Below are 22086 nucleotides of genomic sequence, written 5' to 3' on the forward strand. Positions count from 1 at the left end.
TCCTTGAGGGTCCTGGGAGGAGCAGGGAGAGCAAGGGAAGGCTGGGAAAAGCTCAGAGAAAAAAGGGATATTGAATTCCAGGTGGGGTGGGATGAGCAAGACAATGGAAAGCAAGGGAGGGCTTCAAAGGCAACTGCTGGGTGTGCAAGGCATGGCAGGGGGAGGTGGTGAAAGCAAGGAGAGCCCTGGAAGGGAAGGAAAGGCAAGGCTGGACCTGGACAAATCGCAAGGAAAGTCAAAGTGGAGATGGGTGAGCAAGGCAGTGCAAGGCAGTGCAGAAAAGGAGGGCCAAGGAAAGGCTGCAGAGGGCGTAGGAAGGCAATTCAAGGTGTGGGGAAAGAAGGAAAAGGAAGCAGCTGCTGGAAGTTTTAAGCTTTTTGGTATCTGCAAGAGTGAAAGGCTCCACTGGTACCTTGAGGGAGGGTGAATATTTCAGAGTACGAGACACACCTGCTGCTGATGCCAAGATGATTTTTGTCTCTTCTTTTATATATTTTTATATATCTTTTATGCATCCTCAGCACTCCTAGCATGCACACTTGTAGTTCCTTCAGTCTGACAACTCAGCACAGTCCTGGTGTTCTGTTAGGCCAGGAGACCAAACACCCTGGAGGCCTCACAGGGCCAGAAAGGCCTAAGCTAGCTTGAGAAAACAAGATAGAATATATCCTGGAAACTAAATATTTGACCCATTCAGGGGAAAATTCCTCAGGATGGGAGGATATCACACCATTCATTCAAGCCTCTCACTGGGGCATCTTTATTAGAAATGCTAATTTGTAAGGTCTATAAATTGTACACCTGATCTACCATGTATGTGCCTTGCAGTGCATTCCACCTTATCAAAGTGGTGCGCCACAAGAATCCCTATTAAAATACTGAGGTAAAAACCTTAAACCATGTCTGGCTCTTAACTTTTAGGACCAAGGAAAAGGCACCAGTGCAAGCCAGACTTTCCTTCCCAGCTCTAGAACCTGTGGCCTTTGGGCACAGTCTGAGTCTAAACTAAAGGGTTTCCTACTACAGCTCTGTATGAAAAGAATAAAAAGCAAAGAATGCTTCCCCATTGCCTCTTTGAAGATTAAAGTTGCCTCTAACAAAAACTTCAGAAAGTGCTTTGTTTTCCAGAAAATGAGGCACCCTGTTGGAAGTTACTCCTAGAGCTTGTGGTTGATACACTAGGGCTGCTAACACCAGCAAGCTGACAGCAGGACACTGCTGATCCATTCAGCAAGCGAGCAGCAAACTTTCCATATATGAGGTGAAAAAGCTTCTGATATACCAAGTGAGCCAGCAGTAAATGTTTCCATACATCCAGTGAGCCACTTGTGGACATGACAATTGCCACTCTCAAAACTCTCCCTCAGCAGTCTCCATTTGGATCCTGACTGTGAGACTGAAGGCTCAGGATGGTACCTAGAGCTGAGAAAGAAAGTGCAAATAACAGGGTGTGTGCTGGGAGTTTCATGGGTTCAGCTGAAATCAGCTGGCACTTTTGGGAGCTCTGTTTTTGCCAGGTGTTTTCAGGTTTGTAGAAGGACTCTGAGAGAGTGAAAAGCTTTGATAGAGGAAAGGAGCTTTTACTGCTCTTTGAGTATGGTGCAAAGAGAGGTGAGAAACAAGTGCTCACTTTGAAAATAGTAAAAAGGTTTATTAAACCTCAACAAAAATACAACAAAGGACTAAATAAGGAAAAATTTGCAGAGCTAGGAACTGCCCCCCATGGATACCACATGGCCAGTTCCCCTTCAAGATGGATGCTCAGTCTTTTATACCCCTGGGGGTTGCATCAGCCAGCCCTGGTCCCTCCCAAGGTCTGTCAGTGAGCTCTTCTTTGCCATTTATAGGTGCAGACTGCTTTCTTGTAACTGGATTGGAGAGCAGCTGTTGCCATGCCCACTCCCTCAGCACCAAGCTGCACATGTGTGCCTTGCATGGGGCAGGAGGAATGAAGAGCTTGTTACTGGGGCAAGGCAACAGCTGACCTGCCATCCAGTCACAAGAAAGCAGTCTGCACCGATAAATGGCACAGAAGAGCTCACTGACAGACTTTGGAGGCACCAGGGCTGGTTGATGCAACCCCCAGGGTATAAAAGACTGAACATCCATCTTGAAGATGAACCGGCCATGTGGTATCCATGAGGCGCAGTTCCTAGCTCTGCAAATTTTTCCTTATGTAGTCCTTTGTTTTATTTTTGTCAAGGCTTAAGAAACCTCTTTAAATTGTCGAAGTGAGCAGTTGTTTCTCACAATGAGGGAGACAGAGGACTCCTGCACCTTTACTGGGGTAATGGGAGCGAGTCCCCTGGGGCACAGCCCATGGGGGTTTCTCTCTCCCACAGGGTTTCAGAGGCTGCTCACAGGACTTTCACTGCTTAGAGTGACTCTGAGATGTGTCACAAAGCCTCTTTTCCCCAACCTAGCACTTGAAGAAGCAGTCAGGGCTCTTCACTTCTCGGTCTCAAGGTTGTTTATTGTTCCTTATCTATAAAATTCTTTCTCCTGCCCTGCCCAGGTCCATCCAGCAGGACAGTTCCAGGCACTCTGCCTGCCCCCAGGGCACTGTTATGGCTTTATACTAAAAACTACATTTACAATGTTTACAATTACTTCCCAATACCTATCACCTATGTTAGACAGTGAGCTTCTACTCTAAACCAATCTGTAAGTGCCAACATCACAGCAGAAGATGGAGGCCAAGAAGAAGGAGGAGAAAGGCTGGACATGCCCACATTCCTCCATCTTGCCTCCTGAACCCCCATTCTAAAAACCCCCAAAAAATCTATTTTTCACCTTGTGATAAATTCACTGTCATTCTGCTTAAACTTTCGTGGCTTATAAGTCTGCATATAAAGGTTGGTAATTGTTTTTTCTAAGGGCTGAATCAAAGGCACAGGGGTCTGGGGCTCTGTGCCAAGGTCCCTGAGCCCCCTGGGCAGGGGCTGGAGCCCTCCAGGGCAGCCAGAGGAATTTCCTGGGTTCTGAGAGGTGCAGCCCCTTTTATCCCAAATTCCCAGCCACATGCTGCCTTCTTCCTTCCCCCATTGGCTGAGGTACCAGGAAGGTGCAGCCTTCCCAAACCACCATCCCACCTACCCCATATTCCCCTCAAACCTGGCATTTCCCCCCAAAGTGCACAAACTCAGCCTTGTGCTGAATCTGTTTCAGCAATCACTGTCTGGGCTCTGTAATAAACCTGGGGCTTGAAGGTGGTAAAGACAGTGAGCGATTTCAAAGATGTTAATGTGAGAAATGGTTACTCAATTTTCATTATTTAGAAAGGTTTATTAAACCTAGCCAAAAACACAACAGAAGACTGAATAGAGAAAAAAGTTACAGCACCAGGAGCAGAGGATTTCCCCACCCTGTGCTCCCCCACACAATGGAGATTTGGCCTTTTAAGCCTTTAACCCCTCCCAAAGTTCTGTCCATTACCCCTTCTTCACTGTCCAGTGGTGGAGATCTCTTCCCAAATCCAGATTGGAGCTCAGATGTCACCACAGTGACAAGCCAGCCCTCCCAGATGTCCCTTGATAGCCACACAAGGGGGTACAACAGAACTATAAACCTATAAAACTTTTCTGAACCTCTACACATGCTATTTGTCTGTTAATTGTGAGAGTCAATCATCACATTACTCATCTCTCACACTAACACCCATGGAATTGCTTGTGAAGACATTTAAACACACCTTTGCTTTAATTCAGAAAAAAAAAAAACAACTTTAATTCAGAAAACAAGACACCATAATTTATTAACAAACAATGAAACCAGCTTTGCTAGACACTGTAGTCTGGCTTAGAAATCATTTATTATATGTATTTGATGCTTTGAAGTACTGAAGTGTTGCAAAACTAATACACCAGTACCAACATAACAATTTAGCAAATATATATGTGTGCCAAACTAAATTGAATATATTTCAACCAGTAGAGCACTTTAAAACAACCTGGTGGGTATAAAATACTTCATTCAGGAACGTCTTCTTCTGGAACGACTTCCAAAAGCATCTGGAGGTGCATAGTGATGGGCTCTGAGGAAAAGATTTATTGTTAGAGGCTTTATAAGAGAACTTTCAATTCAAACTCTGAGTGAGAAAACTATTCTTCTATGTCATTGGTTTTTTAATCTGTATTCCTATTTCAAAATAAAAAATAAGGGGTGGGGAATAAACAGGCTTAAGATCCAAACTACAGCATTCCTCATTTCCAAACTTCCACTGGAGTATAATGCTTCAAATTACATAATTTAAATTATAATTAATTATAATTATTAAATTATAATAATCATCCTGGGGACAAGAGAGACAAATGATGGGTTTTTAAATGTCTGTAGAACTACTAATGCTGTTGTATTCAGCTAATTCCAACTACCCTCCTAGAAATACCTGTGTATCCTGTTTTGCCTGAGATAATATCAGAGTTTCTCTAGGGATTATGCAATCAGTTCATAAATGGTCATTCTGAGTTCTTGCAGCTTTCACTGTACTCAGCCCTGGGATTATTTTTTATCTTAATGCTGTTAACATTTTCTTCAGCAAGGATAGTTAAATTAATAATCAGAGGTAAAAGCCCGGTGTTTGGTGGCATAAGAATGTCTGCTAATCTTCAGTTAATGGCTAAAGCAATGTTTTGAAATACAGATAACTGAAAAACTGACTTAACAGATTAATTAGTTCTGTTTCCTTGTGCTACTACAGTGATGTGTTGTTTTTGGTGAATTAAGTTTAATTTTTCCTCAAGTAGACATTATTTCTTTTCAGCAGGAAGGAGTGAAATCCAGTCTTCAGTAAAGCCCACTGCATGCTAGGGAAATTGCTTCCCTGCACATTCTGCTCACATGCTTTATGTGAAGAAAATGCATATTACATGATTGGCTCTTCACAAATATTAAAATGAATACTATATGTGTTATGTTGGAAAGTTATGCTGTATTAATCTCTTTTAAGTAGTGTGGTAAATACAGTTTTTCAGCTATAACATAATATTAAAATAGAAACTGTGTGATGTAAGATACTTTTTGTAACTAGCACTAAGAATGGAAACGATAATCAAGAAATTCTTCACATTATTCTCTCTGGATAGAGATAACAGCAACAGACCCAGAGATCCCAAGAGAAGAATTATTGCCTCCTTATAAGGATTCAGACTTGAGGAACCCAAGAAGGTTGATTTACAAGATGGGGGTGGGAAGCTGAAATTAACAAAAACACCCTGGTTTGAAAGGAATGTTTGAATCATATATGAGATCTATGAATATGCAATACGCTGTTGCTTTTAAGAGGTAATTCTTTGTTAGCAGTGTGCCTTTTGGCAGAGTGCAAAGCACCCAGATGTCCAGAATTCTTTGCTTTTTATTGTCTCTCACTGTCCTAATTTTTATTGCTATTTTCATTACTATTAAACTTCTAAAATTTTAACAAAAGCGAATGGCATTTTTCACACTTTAGTAGGGATTGACCAAGTAATGAACTTTAACATTCGAATTAATCTCAAGTTTAGCAAATACTGGGTTTGGAGCTGGCTACCTGAGGTATACTTACTTGATATTTTTTGTGCCCATCTGAATTTTAAATGAACAAAAAGTGCATAAACAATAAGTCCACTAAGTATAAATAAAGTACAGTACAAATAGGGCAGTTCAGGTGCACTGATGATTGGTGCCAGTACCAGCACTATTGACACCAGTGTCACTATGACAGGAATGATGATGGGGACCTGCAAGACACAAAGAATAAAATCACTTCCTCATTCTTTAGCTGTTTTTACAGAAATTGTCTGTATGAAAGAATATTTTTATTGCATTATGCATTTTTTTGCTTTAAAATTTTCTGGAATCAGATGGGGCAACGGAAGGAGTATCAGAAATATGGGCAGGGAAAGCACTTCTGCCAAATTATCCACTAAGATCTCTTATTTCAAATTGCAGTGTCCAAGTTTGCATTTTAATAAATAATATGGGGACTGACTTACATGCAATGGCCTGGGGTCTTATTTTGGATATTCTTTCAATGGAAGTCTGCTGAGTGCAATTACTCATCTCTGAAATTTTGGCTTTTGTGCAAGTGAAAAATCAATATTCTGTAATCTTTTCCCAGTCCTTATGAGCTTTGGGCTTATGAGTCCTGGTGCAGATCTGCTGTTAAATGGTTGGATTTCAGGCAAGGGGAGTAAAAAACAAGGATAGTCCCCAAGGGGGCTGTTGAAACATCCAGATACTGAGTGTGAATTCCTGCTACAGCATCTATGGAAAGGAGGAAAAGCCACACAGAACTTACCCTGATAGGTCTCTTGAGTTCCTTCCTTGTAAACCTCATAACAATTAGTGCAAGTACAGTTAAACCATAAAATATCCAGACTGCAAAGCTGAAGTAATTTATGAGGGAATTAATGTCACCAGGAATAACATAAATAATAGCAATGGCCCCCTAGAAATGAAAACAAAAATTAGTGTAGTCTATTATAGAAGGAGGCTGAATTTTACTTCTGTTTCATTACAGCAGCATGTGTGATGTTCCAGAGTATGAACTGTGAATTCTTTTGCTTAAATATTTGGGTTTAAGTGCGTTGCAGCACCTTTAAAGATTGTGACTGCTTCCTGCCAACACGTGGTTATTTTTGTGTGCAATCTGAATTCCATTTTAAGTCAAAATTCTTATCATTTTTATGCATTAATCTGTTTTATTGTTGACTAACTATCTTGAAGATACAAAATATATTTTTAGGTTTTTAATACTACTGGGATTGAAAGGAATGAGGAGGAGGTGTCTTTACAAACAAACTGTGGGCCTGAGGGTAGATAAGGCCAGATAGGGAGAGGTGAAAGAAGCAATGGGCAGAACCATAAATTCCATAGGAATTCCACTAATTGACACAGACTGTTACTCACTCAAGACTGTGCTGCATCTCTGGACTTAGAGAAAAAGAACAGGGACATGAGGAGAAAGAAAAAGCACATTGGAAATGAGGTCTGTATTAGGTGATGTGGGAAGTCTGTACCCCTCAAGTACCTCAGCCAATGGGGAAAGAGAGGGAAATGTGGCCAGGAAATTGGGATTAAAAGGAGGCTGTGTCCTCTAATAATTTGAGAGACCCCGGGGGGAATGCCCCATGGCCTCTCCCTTTATTCAAATAAAGTTATGAGACTCCTCTGTCTCCCTTTTACATAAACCTCTGGTGTTTGTGGATTAATTTTCCCGACAGGATTGAATAGATCTTGTTTTGCCTTGAAGATAAATGAGTAAAATAAAAATAACAAGATGTTCTAGATATATTCTTGAATGTGTCGACTGACTGGACTTTTTTAGTGTGAACTAAATCTTCTACATGGAGGAAATATTCCCACATGGAGGAAACAGGGTAGTGATAGCTGGCTTACAAGTATCCTGTGAAAGGTTTCCCTAACATTAACTATTCATTTAAGATTTTGTTCTCATGCCATTGATTGTTAACCATTTTGATTTTTAAAGTCCAGTTCTGGAACAAATATGTTCAGATTAGAGAAGCTGGGGGTTTTTTGTAGTCTTCTTCCCAAAATGCATTTAGCAATTTTCTTGTCTAGATAGTTAATGATAGGTGTCAAAACTGCTTGTAAGAAGCTGTGAAAGTATGAATTACTGGAGAATTTTTGGTGATAGGTGATGATTATTTTTCTGTATTTAAATACATGCTTACATAAAATATAATGGCAGGTGCTGGTGTTAAATGCTTGACACTGATGTAGGACAGAATCTTCAGCACGTGCCCCTCACGACCTGCGACGTACACAAGTCTGGAAAAACAAAAACAAGGCAGAGCAGTTGGTGTGGCACCTGGGCTTTCAAAGGTGTTACTAAAGTAGACATCCAGCTAATTCCATCAGGATTTTCTTTGATATGCATTGGGATTTAAAGATTGTAGCAGTTAAAAATGAAGGAAATTAAATAATCGGTATTAAAGCAGTGAGATGAAACAAATTCTGAACAGTATTAAAATAGTGCGCTTGAAACTAATTTCAGAATCATTATCGAAAATTATTTTGGAAAATGTTACCAACTGTGTCTCTTTTAATTAAATATTTCCTTTTTCATGTGTTTCATAGTAAAAAGCTGTATTGACAACCTTTTGTCAAAAAATGGTCTTTAAAGCCTCATGGTATTCAGATGCTTTTGAAATCTTAAAATATTTTAAATAGTAAATGGAAGTGCTGAACAACTGATAGAAAGGAATAGCTTCTCAACTACCTTTGCTGGTGTAGTGATGTTTTTACTGGTAGCTTTTAACTGTTCAATTCTCAGCTTTAAAATTGATGAGAAATTAAAAAACTTTTGTGCTATAGTGGTATACCTTCATTGAATTAAGAAGAGACAGTTTTTCTAACTTTCAAACCTCAATAGCCACTGTTTCTTTTTGAAAATTAAACAATATAGCTAGATTTACAGGCAATTTCAAATTACATTTTGTGTGATGTGGATCAGAAGAATGTTCTTATGTCTGTAGATACATGTATATACATTTTTCCACCCTTCAGAACCTTTCATGAAGATATTTAGAATGGGGACTTACCTGCCTGCAGTGAAACAGGTGCCATTGGCAGATCCAAGTGTGGAAAATACCACAAAGAGAGGAACTATCCAAGAGGCTGGATAAAGGACTCTGTCTCCAAATGTCTGGGAAATGGGATTAAAATTAATCACTTTTGTCATTTTAACTACCATTTAGTATAATCAGTAATGTTAGAACCTCTTTGTAAGTAAAGTAAATGGGTATCTGAGCTGTGTAACCCAACAAAACCATGTTGTATATTTTGTGTAGTTATTAAAGAATGCTCTGCCAGATAAAGACCTGGATTCATTCACTGACCACTATAAAATGGAGTGGAGTGTTATTGTCATGATGTTGTCAGTTCTTGCTGTAGAGCTCAGCTAGGTACAGTGTCCAAAGGAATTTGAATTTAAATGGTTTTGACAGGTAGGTTTAGTTTTTAGTTGGGTTGGGGTTTTCTTTTAGTAAATCAAGCATGAAGAGCTTTGCTTTTGCACAAGTCTGACATCAGAGATGTTCCTTGGTCCAGAACTGGGGCACTTAAAGGCTGCTGACAGCTGTGTAGAGCTCTCTGCTCAGAGCCAGTGCTGAATTTTGTTAATTCCTTTGTTAATTGATCAGTTCAGTGCTGGTTGCTGTGAGCTGTTCAGATTGAAAGTTTAAAGGTGTATTAAAAGGGACTGGTTCTTATACAAGATTTAACTTCATACATTCTCTGCTGTACCTTTTGGTGCAGACAAGCTGTTTAAATGCATAGATCTAAATTTTAAAAGGTTTTATTTTAATTTTTTAAATTTTTTTTTGTTTTTATTTTTAAAAATTTTTTAAGCATTTCAACATTACTGTACTTCTTCACTGGACAAGACCATTTTATATATATAAAAATTTTTTTCATTATATTTATTATTTATTATATTGTTAAATAGTATTTATATATTATTATGCCACTAATTTTATTATTTTATATGTAAATATAAAATATAGATTAATATATATGGAATATATACTTTTAAAATATATATTTGTATAAATATATATTTTTAATTATTATTAAGGGTTTTTTTAATGCTTGTCACATACTGTTTGTTTTCCCCAAAAACTAGCATTAGGAAAATTGTTGCAGGACCTCAACAGTTGTTTCAGAGACACAGAAAATTTACTGAGTGCAACTGAGGGGCAGATGTATTTTTTATGGCTTCAGAAACTTCTGTAATTTCTACTTTTACCTGTAAGAGTATGTCTTGCAAAAAATGTAAAAAACCTATCTTTCAAATTTTTTAAGGAAAAAAGCCCAAAAAGAATAAGGTGGAAGTGACTGATGGACAATTTGCTGTTATCTCCATAACAAACTCAGATCTATGTCCTTTGGCATATCTCAGAAATCCTGGGAACACTGAAAATGCCAAAGCAGCTGTCAGATGTTATTTCCCTTTCCATCTTTTTGCTGCCTATGGAAAGCAGTCCCTCTCTGACTGCAATGTTTACAATATGTTTGCTGAAGAATTTTGTTACTTTTGCTTCCTTCTTTCATTCCATCTGGAGATGACAGAACTACTCTCAATTTGGCATTACTGAAATTTTAGATAAAGGAATGATAATAGATAATGGGGGAAAGGTGGCACTAACAGCTTAGACTAAAATTAATTTTATCTTACAAAAAATTAATGGAATTTAATGGCTCACATGACTTCAATGCAGATGTTCTGTTACAAAATTAAGTAACTTACCACAGCAACAGCCTGGGACTGCAGGAGCTCTGTTGAAGTCATCACAGTGAAATAGGAAACATTTATCAGAACATAACAAACTGTGACCAAGGGGATTCCAATAATTATAGACAGTGGCAGATTTCTAAAGAATGGAAAAGCAAAACCCCATCAGCATTGCTGGATCACTGCTACAGTTATCATAGTAAACTCTGGATTCTTACTTTTCCTATTTACTTTTTTTTTTATACTGTAGAGCTATGAAATCAAGATTGTAAAAAATTATGCAAAGATACAAAGCCTGTAATAATAATTAGCTAATTAGCTTTGTCTGTTAGTGCTCAAACCTTGAATAATAGAATATTAGTGCTTTTAAAAAACAAACCAAAATATATGCTTGCTTATAGAAAAATATATAGGGCTTGATTTCTTGCCAGTAAAAACACTGCTTTCCTACACAGCTTTACCTGTAAGGATTTTTAAGTTCCTCTGTGATGTAATTGAGTTGATTCCTGGAAGGAAAAACATTCATAGAGTATTTCGGCAGTCAGGGGTTTAAATACTCACCTATGAGGTGAGGTTATTTCTTCTGTTATTGTTTTTAATCTTCTCAGTTTTAAAAAGGAAAAAAAATGTAAAATCAATTTTTTAAGTGGGAAAACTACAGGATAAAACCAATGTGAGCTTCTTATCCAAAAGTCAGGCTCTTGATTCACCATCTCTTTCTGCATTATCTCTAGTACCTCTGAGACTAAGTCTTGGTTAAAATATCCCAGAATATTCAAACAAAACTTTGGCAGACATCTTAGATTTCCAAAATTGTCTTTCAACTTCAAGCTTTGCAGTATCTGAGTCTTTTCAAAGAAAAGCACAAGTGTGCTGGGGGCAGAGAGAAAAGCGAGTCTGCTGCTGTTTCAGAGCGGTTCTGTAAGTGATCCTGCCTTTAGAAAACAGCCATAAAAACCTTTTTAAGGATTATACCTATCTGAGTTAAAATTTCCAAATACCCATTTTTGCTATAGTGTGTAGACCAATTGAAACAAGGTTTTTATATTCAGCCTAATTGAAACAAGGTTTTTACATTCATCCACTCTGAAAATCTGAAGAGTGAGTATTTACAGTTCAAAGGCAAATTTTCAAATGGTAGTGCCTGGTGGTTACAGACACAAATAATTATTTAGGGATCAGCTTCTTTACCCTCTAAAAAGTCCATGTGAATGCCTGAATTAGCAGACTCATGCCTGAGTTGAGGCTATCAAGCTTGGAAACAGAACCTAAAAAAAATAATCTATTTAAAATAAATTCAGTTTCAAAAGCTTTTAAATGGGAATTGCTGTGTGGTAGACCAAGATTATATCCTTATTTGCTCCCAAAGTACTGACCTATATACAGACTTTTGCAGTTTGTACATTTTAGAATAACTATGGATTTGTGCCAACAGAACTCAGTGCCAACTGACATTCCCCAAGAAAAAAACTGCAAGTTGAACCTTATAATTTCTGACACAAAGTTCCTTTTTATGTTCTCCTGGACTAATCAAACACCTCTATATATTTCACAAGAAATGGAGTTTGGTGGGGTAGCCTGCAGGGAAAGCTCTTTTGTCTAACACAATGGAATTAAATTTGTTATATTCTCCTTATTACTGCAATATCTAATCACCTTCAACACCAAAGCAGTAATTGTCCTTTTGGGATCTAAGATATTTTCTTTCCCTAACAAACAGCAACTAAAAGAGGGTGGAGTTCTGGGGTTTTTTTACCCAAACTAGTGTTCTTTTTCCAGAATTCATCAAGACATTCTTAATAACAAGTCAGTTGTTAATGCCTTCAGAGGGTTCTACAGGGAGAGAGTAAACCAGTTAAAGGCTGTTAAACTCTAACTGTGAAGGTTAATAAAGATTTCTTACCATCCATCATATGCCCAGAGTCCATTATAAAATGCCAAACTGATAGAACTAACAGAAATTTTACTGCCCTTGAAAGAATCTTTAAAGTTATCAGTTTTTCCTGCAAATAAGAGGAAGATTACTGATCAGTGTTGGAATTAATTCTTGTAATGCCCCCACCAGATGAAAAAAACATTCCCACATGGCTCATGTTTTGAAACTGTTCACTTATAAAATTAATGAACACCCTTTTGTATTAATTGATCTGTAGTTTATATTTGTAGATCTGTAGATTTGTAGTTTGTATTAATTGATCTATAGCGTTGCATTTTGCACACATCCCCTTCTGTGAAAGAAAATGCCATAATTTCCAAGAGATTTAGAACTAAAACCCTGAATGAAGAGATCCAGGGCTGTGTCTTATTTCTGTGTCTCTTCTCTCAGTGGGGAATTTTTAATCATCATAGCAAAAGCTAAAATAATGTTTTCAAATAACATATATTTTATTACCTTGTGCAAGTAGAACAATTCCACTTACAATAATGATTGTGACAATGATCATTTTAGCAGCTGTGAGAAAATTCTGGAGGTAACTTGCCAGCTTCACACTCAATGAATTCACAATTGTAATTACCACTAAAAGAAACCAAATTATGAATTTTCACACTGTTTGTCAGAATTTAAAGAAAAGTTGCCCCTCCCCTTATTTACTGTACTGCTTTTCTGTCACATTTTTTTGTCTATGTATATTATATATATGTATATTATATATATACATGTATATATATGTGTGTATACATATATATGTATATTGTATATATTTGTATATTATAACAACATATAAACATATAACATAAACTATGTATATATAGTTTGTATATTATATATATATATATATATATATATATTTGCCTGTCTATACAGTTTTTGCTTACTGTGTTTGGATAACTGTAGAAATAGTGAGGAAAAACAGATTTATGAATTAGACTTTTATGGTACATTTAATAAAAAAAATTTAAGTTGCACAGCATTCTGATAAAGAAATAGTACTTCCACAGTTATTTTTTCTTCCTTTTCTGCTAGAGATAAGCATTCTATATACAGATGTATCTATCTTAAGGAAGAATAAAAAAAACTCAAACTAGGGGAAAAAAAACATTTTAAATCCATCCTTTTTATGCAGTTTAATTAATTATTGTGGGAAGGACTCACTGGACTGTGTCTTAAAGATTTCTGGTGTCTCTGTGAAGATGAACATAAGGAAAATGCACTTGTGGATGGGGCCAGACACAGGTCACAATGCAATTTTGGATCTGGGCTGTCTAAAATTGTGATTCTTACCAATAGCAGCAGCTGCCAGACACTTGATGACAGCCTGGGGTGGGTCACAGCCCGGGTAAAAAGGAGCTGATGCATATTCTGCAAAGCTGAGGCAGATGATGGCAAAGGAGCTGGGTTTGGTCACCAGCAAGCTCGTCCAAGAGAACAGAAAGGCTGGAATTGGCCCAAAAGCCTCCATGAGGTAAGGATATTCTCCCCCAGACTTTGTGATCATTGTACCAAGCTCAGCGAAACAAAGTGCACCTGAATGACAAAAAAAAGCAGGTTTAGTTCATGCACTTCTGAACCTGGGACTGCTTGAAGAGATGATCACTTTTTAATAGAAAAGTGCAGGGAATTGATCTGTACTGTGCACCATTACTCTCTTCATGTTTCTGTTTATTTTACTGTATATGCAAAATAAAATTTTAATTACTTCTGAACAATTGAAAGAAATACCCTGAAATTATTCAGATGCAGTCTAAAATTTATTACCATTGATATTTAAAACTTCACCAAAACATGACAAACAAACGTTTTGATTTCATTTGATTTCTGTTTAAGAAATGAACACTGTAAGAAGCACTTAAGTGAGAACTGCACTGGCTGACACACCTTTTGGAAACTTGAAAAACATACTTTCTGCACAATTTTGAAATAAATTGTCTGCTAAGCTCAGCATTAAAGTACAGTGATACTTCCTATTCTATTGCTGTATGTGGCATTTTGAATTAAGGTTTTTCTTGTTTGCTGCCCCACTTGATACAATGTTCAAAATTTTGTTTTACTTCTTGAAATATTTTGAAGTGCTTCGTGCTAAATTTTCAGATAATAGAATTATAATTGCAGAAGTTTGCAGAAAGCCAGCAGAAAGTACCTAGCTTACTATCAGTAAATTTCACATATTGGCAGCTATTGAAGTAGAAGACTATTGTCTTTATTACAGTCAGTAGATGAAGCAGGAAAAACTAAAACTTCCTTTCGAAATAGAGTGTAATTTACAATTTTGAAACTTAATTTGTCTTCTAGAAACACCCCATTTTTAATTTATGGTTGAGTACTGCATATATAAAATACAGAGCAGTATTTAGTTGATTTTGTTCTGGGTGCTATAAGCTAATTTGTGAAATGAGAATATGCAGAAACAGCAGATAGCAAGATTTAAGGCAAAGATTCAGATTCTTTGTTGAGTTTTTACCTAATGTTGCCAGAACTCCACAGGCTGCCCAGATGGTTAAACAAGGACCCACAGCTTCCACATTGGCAAGAACTGATTTTGGAGAAACGAAGATACCTGAGCCAATGATGGTACCCACAATCATACAGATTCCACTAATCAGGCCCACCTTGAAGTAAAATGAGATGGTTTTGTAAGCAACTTCTAGGAATTCACCAATTACTTCTCAATATCACAGAGCTACAGTAATTGTCCTTACTGACTGGTTTTTATTGGCTTTCAATATGTAAGTTCTATAGAGAAATATATTCAACAATTTTGCAAAGTTTCACTCTTCTTATCAAGATCTCTCTGTGGTGTACTTCCTGCTGTTTTCAGAAGTACATCTGTTTGTGTTTTGCCTGCCTATTTCCTTTATTAAACTGTCTTTTGGACTATGTGAGTCTCAAATATAACCTTGAATGGGTGAACTTGCCCTTTCCTCTCTGATTAAGCCATGACATTCTTTTACAAGCACTTGATGAATTCTGAATTTTCTAAGATTCAGAAATTCATGGATGGGATCCTTTTTTGTTGCTGTTGTTGGGCAGCTGTTTTCCTGTCCTTGCTTTAAATATTTGCACCTAGGAATGGTGTTGCTACCAGTGGGTGAGAAGATCATGTTCTCCCAGATCTGCAGTGACCTACAATATTGCATGAAACCACTGAAACTGAGGCATGGACTACTCAATATTTTCTGATAGCTATGGCTACTCTAATAACATCAGTATTTTTCCAGTCTTGGCACCAAACTAAAACTACATAGGTAATCTTTCTCCAGGCTACTTAGATTAAGAGAAATGCCACTCCCTCCCGAGAGGAAGTGACACAACTGTTTTCTAAAGCCTCTGTAATTTTCTGTAAGAGACAGATTTTCACTTCTCTTCAAGTACCAGTGCCTATTTTCTGCCTATAAACACTAACAAACTTTCAGAAACAATGAGCTGGACAACCAACTATGACTTCTGAAAATTACATGCAGAAAAAAAAACCTTTATGAAATGCCTCAGTTGATCAACTTAGAGTAAGTCTTTGAGTTATTTTTATATCTGATAACTTCAACAACATATCCTTGGGGGTTTAGTCTGTTTTTATCAGTTATTTAACTTCAGTAACTGGCTGTCTCTGAGAATGCAAGCCAAGCACATAGCTGAGATATTAGGATATTTTTGCTAAATTGGACACAGTGGTGGTTTTGTAAGCTGATGCACATGCACAAATATCCCCTTGTGCCTCCCTCTGCCAGCCCCGGACCCAAGGGGAAAGGAAAAAGGAGAGGAAAAAGGTTTGCCTGCTTCTGTAGGTTCATCGTTTGGGGCTCATGACTCTGGATGGATTGTCTGTCCTCTCTTCCTTTGTCCTCTCCTTTTCTTCTCTTCAAGCTTTCTTCGCCCATTTGTTTTCCTTGCTGAAATTTCTAAGGAAACAACAACAAAATCTTACTCTAGCATATGAATGTTGCTGGACTTTAGCTGATGCCCGTGGGTACAAATGAGTGCAGGTAAATATGACCAGAAAACAAACACAGCACACGGTCACTCCCAGGAAAGGATTTCCATGGCACTGCCTGCTCAGAGAGGAGAAGGGATGCCAGCTCCACCTCCTCCTCTGTGGATTTTCCTTACACCCACCTGTGTGTAAGGGCTTCTGTGGCTTCTCACATTCACTTTGCAGGATGTCCTCACTGGAACGATCCAGCTTTTATAGCCAGTCCTTCCTTTGAACTACTCCAAAGGTCCGGACAGGTTTTATCTTCCTCCCAAAAACTGGTTTTCTTCTTATCTAGGAGACCTTCTTTCCATTCTTCATTTAATTAGGCTTTGCCTCAGTTCCTTGGAGATGGAAGCATGTGCTAAACAGAGTGTGGGCTACCAGAATTATCTGTTTGGCAGCTACCAGAATTATCTGTTTAGCAGCTCTTTGCCTCAGAAAGGGTGACCAGTCTTCTCTGTGTTGATTCAGGGTGAATGTCTTCCACTCAATGCTTTGTCCTTTTTAGAACTGGAATGTAAAGAGTTTGTTTTCAAATTTAAATTTACGGGGGTTTTTTCGGTGAGGATTTTGCTTGTTTCCCCTAGTACTGGTCTAAAATACAATCTGAGACAGGGAAGGAAATTGATGAGTCTCTAGATTCAGTCAAAAGTCTCTTCTCTCCTAAGACTCTGCAACTATATTTACTTCAATTTGAACGCTGAAGATCCTTATGCTTTTTTACAGATGGTAACTGTGGAAGGCATGTTTAGGAAACATAAGTTGTTTTTTTTGTAAATTAATTTGTAACTGTCCACAAAAACTGCAGCATTTTAAATTGAAAGAGTACCTATCTCTAGTATTGTTGGTCTTCAGAAACATTTAGGCTATAAAGACATCAGGTTTATCTTCTGAAATAAAGATTTTTTAAATAAACATAATGAATTAACTGTTAAGATTAAACCTATGAAGGAAAACTGCACACATGAAGAATGCAGGGCTTGGGTGGCTGAACTTCATTGCAGCTTTGTGCCCAACATTTCTCTTTGAAAGCCCTGTATTTAGACTGCTTCAATCATTACCTTTAGCAATTCTTGCTTTCACTTACCTTATTTATTTAAATTTGTTTGCAGTTAATCAGGTGCAGGAATCCTTGCCAAGTGTGTTTCTCCTGTTGGATTTCCCAGCCAGTTACAAGCAAGGCATGTCCATGTCTGAAAGCAGAATACGAAGAAGGAGCAGCAGCCTAAGTACAGAGGTTATAAAAGGTAATCATTAAACCCATTTTCTGCCAAGAAGTTTTGAGTTAGGAACCACAGGTAAACTGATAGTCCAGTTAGTTTATCTTTAAAAACAAGAAAATCCAGCTTTGTCCCATTTGTGAGAATGTTTGTCCAGTGCTAAGCAGCGCATCACAAAGTGAGAGTGAACCATCATTTGGAGAATCTATTTTGATGATCTTTACAGCAAGCAGCTGGTAATTCAGGAATGCTTTGGCAAGATAACCTTGAAGTAATTGTCACATTATGGGTGCATTAAAACCATGTGCTCAATTTGAAGCCTATTAAAAATAGTTGATGTTTGTATCTCGAGAAGGTAGAGAAGCATAAGCAAAAATATTTCCTTTGTTTTTCATTAACTTGAGGCAGCTGAGCGGGCAGCTGGTGATCCCTTTGCTTGCAGCTACAAAGATTTTCCATTTTTGTAAATATTTGAAGATCTTGCTCCAGTGAAAAATGCTATTCTCTGTTTCTATTCAGTTGTATATCCAGGAAAAAAAAAAAGTATTATTATCCTGAATTCTGCCATAAGGTAACTGCTTTCATTTGAGCTAGTCATCCCTAAAACACTTGCAAAAAGCCCCTTAATCATGTTAATCACTTGATTGTTTTTAGCAGTGCGGTTGTACAACTCCTTTGCTGTGTGCCACTCCAATCAGTGAGTCCTGAGCACCCCCCTGTAAATGAGTTTGTCAATAAATGCCTACTGGTAAAAGCTAAAAAGTGTTCAAATACTGGCTCCTGATGTTAACATTTAACATTCCTTGCCTCGTTGAGATAATGGCTCATTAACATGCACTACAGGGCTGGAAATCAAGACCAAATTGTTGGGTCTGAGTATCAACAAACCCACCCTAAGCACGTTTTGACAATTGTTTTCCTCCTGTTTTAACAAACTCCTTAAGCATGCAGGATTGATCAGCAGGAATTCCCTCTGCAGTGATGATGTAAATCTGTGACTAAAAATGGACTCTTCAGAACACGTGAAACATTTGTTAGTTTATATTTGCCATGTCTTCTGGTGCTTGAGCCAGACTGCACTGGGAATGTTTTTCTCCAAAGTAATGTTGGTACAGAAAACAAAATCAAAACTGTACCTTTTTAGTCACTGGCTTTTCCCTCTCTTTGTTTTTCTTGTTTAATTCTCACAGAAATGGGGTTAAGATACAAGAGGAGCTCTTCCATCTTAAATAACAACTTCTTGAAAAATTACCACAGTAAGAATGGCCAGACAAAACTTTGGGGTTTTTTTCTTTGCCTATAGATAAAGAGAATAAAACAGGTTAGAATTACAGTCATGCTTCAACCATATGAAAAGGCAAGTATGAACAATTTATTCATTTTGATGAAAGTTTTACAAGGACTTTTAAAATATTTTTCCTGGTAATTGTGATATATTATTAAAATAACCAATGTTTTCATATCCTTCAATTTCCCAATTTCATTTGGTATGAGATATTATGTAATGTACTTCTGTCTTCCTTATTCTGATAATTTTGAAATGAAGGTTTATAATCTTTTCATACCTGTGTTGTTCCTGAAATGCCACAGAGACTATTGAAATAGCTGATGTGAAAAGAAAAAAAAAGAAGGGGAGGTCATATTATGGGGCTAACATTGTCCCTTGAAATGAAGCAGGCACAACTTTCACATCATCTCAACCCTGGAATTTACAGACCAACAAAAACCCCAAAAAACACATAACTTTGATGAAAAGATAATGGGGTATGTAATGTTTAATGTTCTGTTAAGTAAAATTTTGCTGAGGAATTTTTCTGAGATTCAGTGTAATCTTTGATTCATTTGTGTAGATGTGTCAGTTGTCCTTTCTCCTTCAGATCTGTTTTCCATTTTGTTCCTTCAGATCCCATAAAAGCAGCATTGAAAAGATGCAGTTTGAGTTTTTGCCTGAGCACCTGGTTTCTTTAGTCCACCTGGAATGTCTGTCTGGAGAGCTCCACCTGCTCAAAAGGTGTCTTCAATAGAAAAGTACCTTCATTTATTTGTCTAGTTTTGTTTTAGGGGTTGCTCTCCTTGGGATGCTGTAAGCCCATTAAAAGGTTTTTAATTTTACCAGCAATCCTTCTTTTCCTCAGCCACCAAAGGGAAAAAAAAATAAAACATTGATTTCAAGGATTCTAATGTTATTTTCCTCATAGACAAGAGAAATGACATTTTACAGCCGTGGGAAAAGAATCCTTCCCTCTCACATAGGTACACAAATAGATGAAGACATGAATGAGTTCAAATTCCAAGGCATTTTGAGGCAAACACTTTGAGGGCTGCTCCTATTTAACCCTGTAGTTTGAACCTTTTCAGGATGCACTTTACCAATTAAATCGTAAAAAGTAATTTTCAACTTTAATTCGGGAAATAGCAAGGGTACAGTATATAAATGCACCTTTTATTATCCCTACTTACTAAAAATGAAGGTTAATGTTTGTTAGGGTTGGAATTTATTGCTTGCAGTAATGCATGCTCTGCTTTGATCAATACTAAAGCAAATGATAAGGATCATCCTAACTTGCAGTTTTTAAATGCAGCTTAGCAGTATCTCAGGGTGAATACTTTCCATTCCAACCTTCCTGCTTCCAGGTTATTGAATTTTAATGAGAGGACCAGCGTGTTTCCCTGCATTTTTCTGACCATATAAATGGTCAGATGTGTTCTAAGATTTTATCTCAGTACTGTCATTCTTTAAATAACTTTTTTTTTCCTAAATAACTGCAGGTATGCTGCAAGTGGAATATAAAGAAATTATATGATTTAATAGCTGTGGTGATCTGGGTCATGGTTTGCAAGAACTTTGCATCTTGTGGAGGTCAGCAGGAAATATTAGGTGACTGCAGTTCTTAGCAGAACTGCTTAATAAACTACAGCTCTTAAGAGAATACTTGGGGTTTAAATATCTGGTGTTTTCCCTACTTAGTTCTTGGTTCCAGTGGAATTGTTTTTTCTTCTGTGACAAATAAGGCTTTTGAAAAGATATTCAGGTCTGCTAAAGGTTTTGTAACAGACCTGCCTGAATAGTGCAGAGTCTTTAGTCCAACGAGAGATTTATTTTGTAATTTTTTAAGCAGAGCTGTTTAGAGACTCTCAATAAACTCGTAAATGCTGGGTAAATTCTATCCAAAAGGCCACCAAAAAAATCAAGAAGTCTCTTCTTAAGGATGTTATAAAGGAAATTTGATGGCCTCTGGAGAAAAATCAGCTTTAGTATGTCACACTAGTTTTTAACAGTGCTTCAAACTCTGATCAGGATCAATGATTTTTATGATAAACATCCAGCTCCGAAGGAGACTGTGGGGTTTTTTTTATTTTAAAAACAAAGCCTGACTTTGATCTCCTTTTTGAGTCCAAAACTCAGGTTGCATTCCACTGGCCTTCCACCAAGGAGGGGTTACCAGTTAACACAGGTTTTGGAAGGCAAACCTGCCCTGTGCCCATCTCTGGCTGAGGAAAGAAACACTGAGTACTGAGGCACTCACTGCGGTTATGATGTTCTGTGCTACTTTTGAAGTCTCATTTTAATTTCATATTTACTGAAACCAAATATTTCAGGTAGAAAACAATCCTAAAATCTCAAATTTTTTTTTCTCTATTTCATATCTGAATATGTGCTTATATAGGTATGTTGAAATAAATTTAGTACAGAAGAAAAACAGGATTAAAAAATCTCGAGAGCTCACTCCTTGAGAAACCACATTTTTAAACATAAAGAAGCTTTGAAAGTGCTTCTGCTTTCCTATATCCAAGCTAATTGACACCATGGAGTTTTTACCACAGATTTGCAGAGAAGGATCAGTGCTCAGAATTCTCCTAAATTCTCCATCCATGCCTGCCTAAGGAAGGATTTGCAGTCCCAAGGGAAAAGGTCTCAGAACTCCTGATGCCATGTGCCAGGATAGTGGCAGGAATTTTTCATGGTGAAAAAGTCTTAGGAGGTGCTTTTGTCTGAGCTGGTGAAAGGCAATCTCCTGGGCTGAAAAACAGCATCTTCCTGGAAAGAAAAGAAAAGAGAGGAAAGGGGAAAGGAAAGGGGAAAGGACCTGGGTTTAAATAACTAATAATGGCCAGTGGAATTTTTCTAGGAAGTGGGAATAAAGATAAGGTAAGTACACATCAAAGCTCTGTCAGGTCACATAACGCTGGTACACACTTACCTTAATGTACTGCTGAGTGTCACTGTCCCTGCTGCTGACACACCCGAATACAGTGTGAAATGCTCTGTTCTCACTGAGGAGTAAAACGTAACGCCACTATCACAGCTGTAGCTGGAAAATGCATTGGAACTACTGAGAATTACTCCTGGCAGGAAAATTAATCCACAAACACCAGAGGTTCATGGCCAAAAAGGAGGCAGAGGAGTCCTTTTTCTTTAGTTAAATAAAGGGAGAGGCCATGGAACATTCCCCTGGGATTTCTCCAATTTTAGGAGGACACAGCCTCCTTTTTATCCCAATTTCCTGGCCACATTTTCCTCTTTCCCCATTGGCTGAGGTGCTTGGGAGGTACAGACTTCCCCAAACACCTGATACCAAAGACTCCCTTCTAAGGTATCACCTCCCACCTTTCTCTTTCCTTGTGTCAACTAATGGAATTCCTTGTCACAGACATGTTTTCTGAAAAATCCTTTCCTTGGATTTTTTCCTCCTGAGAAGCTGAGAGGCCTCAGGAACAAAAT

General features: G+C 37.6%; 1 protein-coding gene across 3 annotated transcripts; it reads right to left on the minus strand.

The window, feature by feature from the left end:
• Positions 1 to 3764: 3764 nt before the first annotated feature.
• SLC7A9 (solute carrier family 7 member 9) lies at positions 3765 to 21844 on the minus strand. 3 transcript variants are annotated; one of them, XM_064723478.1, is made up of 17 exons: positions 21566 to 21844; positions 21187 to 21402; positions 18500 to 18660; positions 17231 to 17336; positions 16284 to 16653; positions 15944 to 16069; positions 14635 to 14782; positions 13458 to 13700; positions 12627 to 12752; positions 12138 to 12237; positions 10696 to 10740; positions 10250 to 10373; positions 8544 to 8647; positions 7674 to 7770; positions 6278 to 6427; positions 5543 to 5717; positions 3765 to 4033 (listed from the first exon to the last, which is right to left on the minus strand). In XM_064723478.1, the coding sequence occupies exons 6-17, from the start codon at positions 16046 to 16048 to the stop codon at positions 3969 to 3971; spliced, it is 1482 nt and encodes a 493-aa protein (XP_064579548.1). In that variant the 5' UTR covers positions 16049 to 16069; positions 16284 to 16653; positions 17231 to 17336; positions 18500 to 18660; positions 21187 to 21402; positions 21566 to 21844; the 3' UTR covers positions 3765 to 3968. The 3 variants fall into 3 exon arrangements, with proteins under 3 accessions (XP_064579548.1, XP_064579547.1, XP_064579549.1); XM_064723477.1 differs by having other exon boundaries at positions 21184 to 21402; XM_064723479.1 differs by lacking the exon at positions 21187 to 21402.
• Positions 21845 to 22086: the final 242 nt, after the last annotated feature.

Source organism: Zonotrichia leucophrys, chromosome 11 (assembly GCF_028769735.1).
Source record: "Zonotrichia leucophrys gambelii isolate GWCS_2022_RI chromosome 11, RI_Zleu_2.0, whole genome shotgun sequence".
In the NCBI taxonomy this organism is placed as follows: domain Eukaryota; kingdom Metazoa; phylum Chordata; class Aves; order Passeriformes; family Passerellidae; genus Zonotrichia; species Zonotrichia leucophrys.